General features: G+C 41.8%; 1 protein-coding gene across 1 annotated transcript; it reads left to right on the top strand.

The window, feature by feature from the left end:
- The first annotated feature begins 370 nt into the window (after positions 1-370).
- LOC102823085 (40S ribosomal protein S20-like) lies at positions 371-730 on the top strand. The gene has a single exon (XM_006878140.1). It carries the CDS (start codon positions 371-373, stop codon positions 728-730), a length of 360 nt encoding a protein of 119 aa, XP_006878202.1.
- The last annotated feature ends 345 nt before the right edge of the window (positions 731-1,075 follow it).

The raw sequence follows: 1,075 nt of genomic DNA, 5'->3' as shown, positions 1-1,075 counted from the left end.
ACTGGTGAATTCTACCAAACATTCAGGGAAGAGCGGTCACCTCTTTTACTCAAATTATTCCAAAATACAGAGGAGGGTGGAAAAGTTCCTAATACATTTTATGAAGCAACTGTAACCCTCATACCAAAAGCAGGGAAGGACGCCACTAAGAAAGAAAACTACAGACCAATATCCCTCATGAACACAGATGCAAAAATTCTCAACAAAATCCTAGCAAACAGACTCCAGCAACACATCAAAAAGATATTACAGCTCTTTGAGGAAGACACAGTCGCAGCTGCAGGTTTCCTCGCTCGGCCGCTCCTGCTCCTGACTCACCGCTGTTCGCTCTTGCCGAGGAACAAGTCGGTCAGGAAGCCGTGCCGCCGCCATGGCTTTTAAGGATACCAGAAAGATGCCCATGGAACCAGAGGTGGCCATTCACTGGATTAGAATTACTCTAACCAGCCGCAACGTGAAGTCGCTGGAGAAAGTATGTGCTGACTTGATTAGTGGTGCAAAGGACAAGAACCTGAAAGTGAAGGGCCCAGTTAGGATGCCTACCAAGACTCTGAGAATCACAACAAGGAAGACACCTTGTGGTGAATGTTCTAAGACCTGGGACCGCTTCCAGACGAGAATCCATAAGCGACTCATTGACTTGCACAGTCCTTCTGAGATTGTTAAGCAAATCACTGCCATCAGTATTGAGCCTGGAGTAGAGGTTGAAGTCACCGTTGCAGATGCTTAAGTCAACTATTTTAATAAATTGAGTATCCATTGGTTAAAAAAAAAAAAAAAAAAAGATAATACATCATGATCAAGTGGGGATTCATATTAGGTATGCAAGGATGGTTCAACATTAGAAAAAAATCAACATCATCCACCATATAAATACGAAAAAAGAAAAGAACCACATGATCATATCGATTGATGCTGAAAAAGCAATTGACAAAAATCCAACATCCATTTCTGATAAAAACACTCAACAAAATAGGAATTGAAGGGAAATTCCTCAGCATAATTAAGAGCATATATACAAAACCAACAGCCTACATCACGCTCAATGGAGAGAAATTGAAAGCCTTCCCTCTGT

Source organism: Chrysochloris asiatica, unplaced genomic scaffold, assembly GCF_000296735.1.
Source record: "Chrysochloris asiatica unplaced genomic scaffold, ChrAsi1.0 scaffold08589, whole genome shotgun sequence".
NCBI classification, from domain to species: domain Eukaryota; kingdom Metazoa; phylum Chordata; class Mammalia; order Afrosoricida; family Chrysochloridae; genus Chrysochloris; species Chrysochloris asiatica.
Note: the sequence above shows the minus strand (reverse complement) of the source record. Positions and strands in the feature narration are given on the sequence as shown.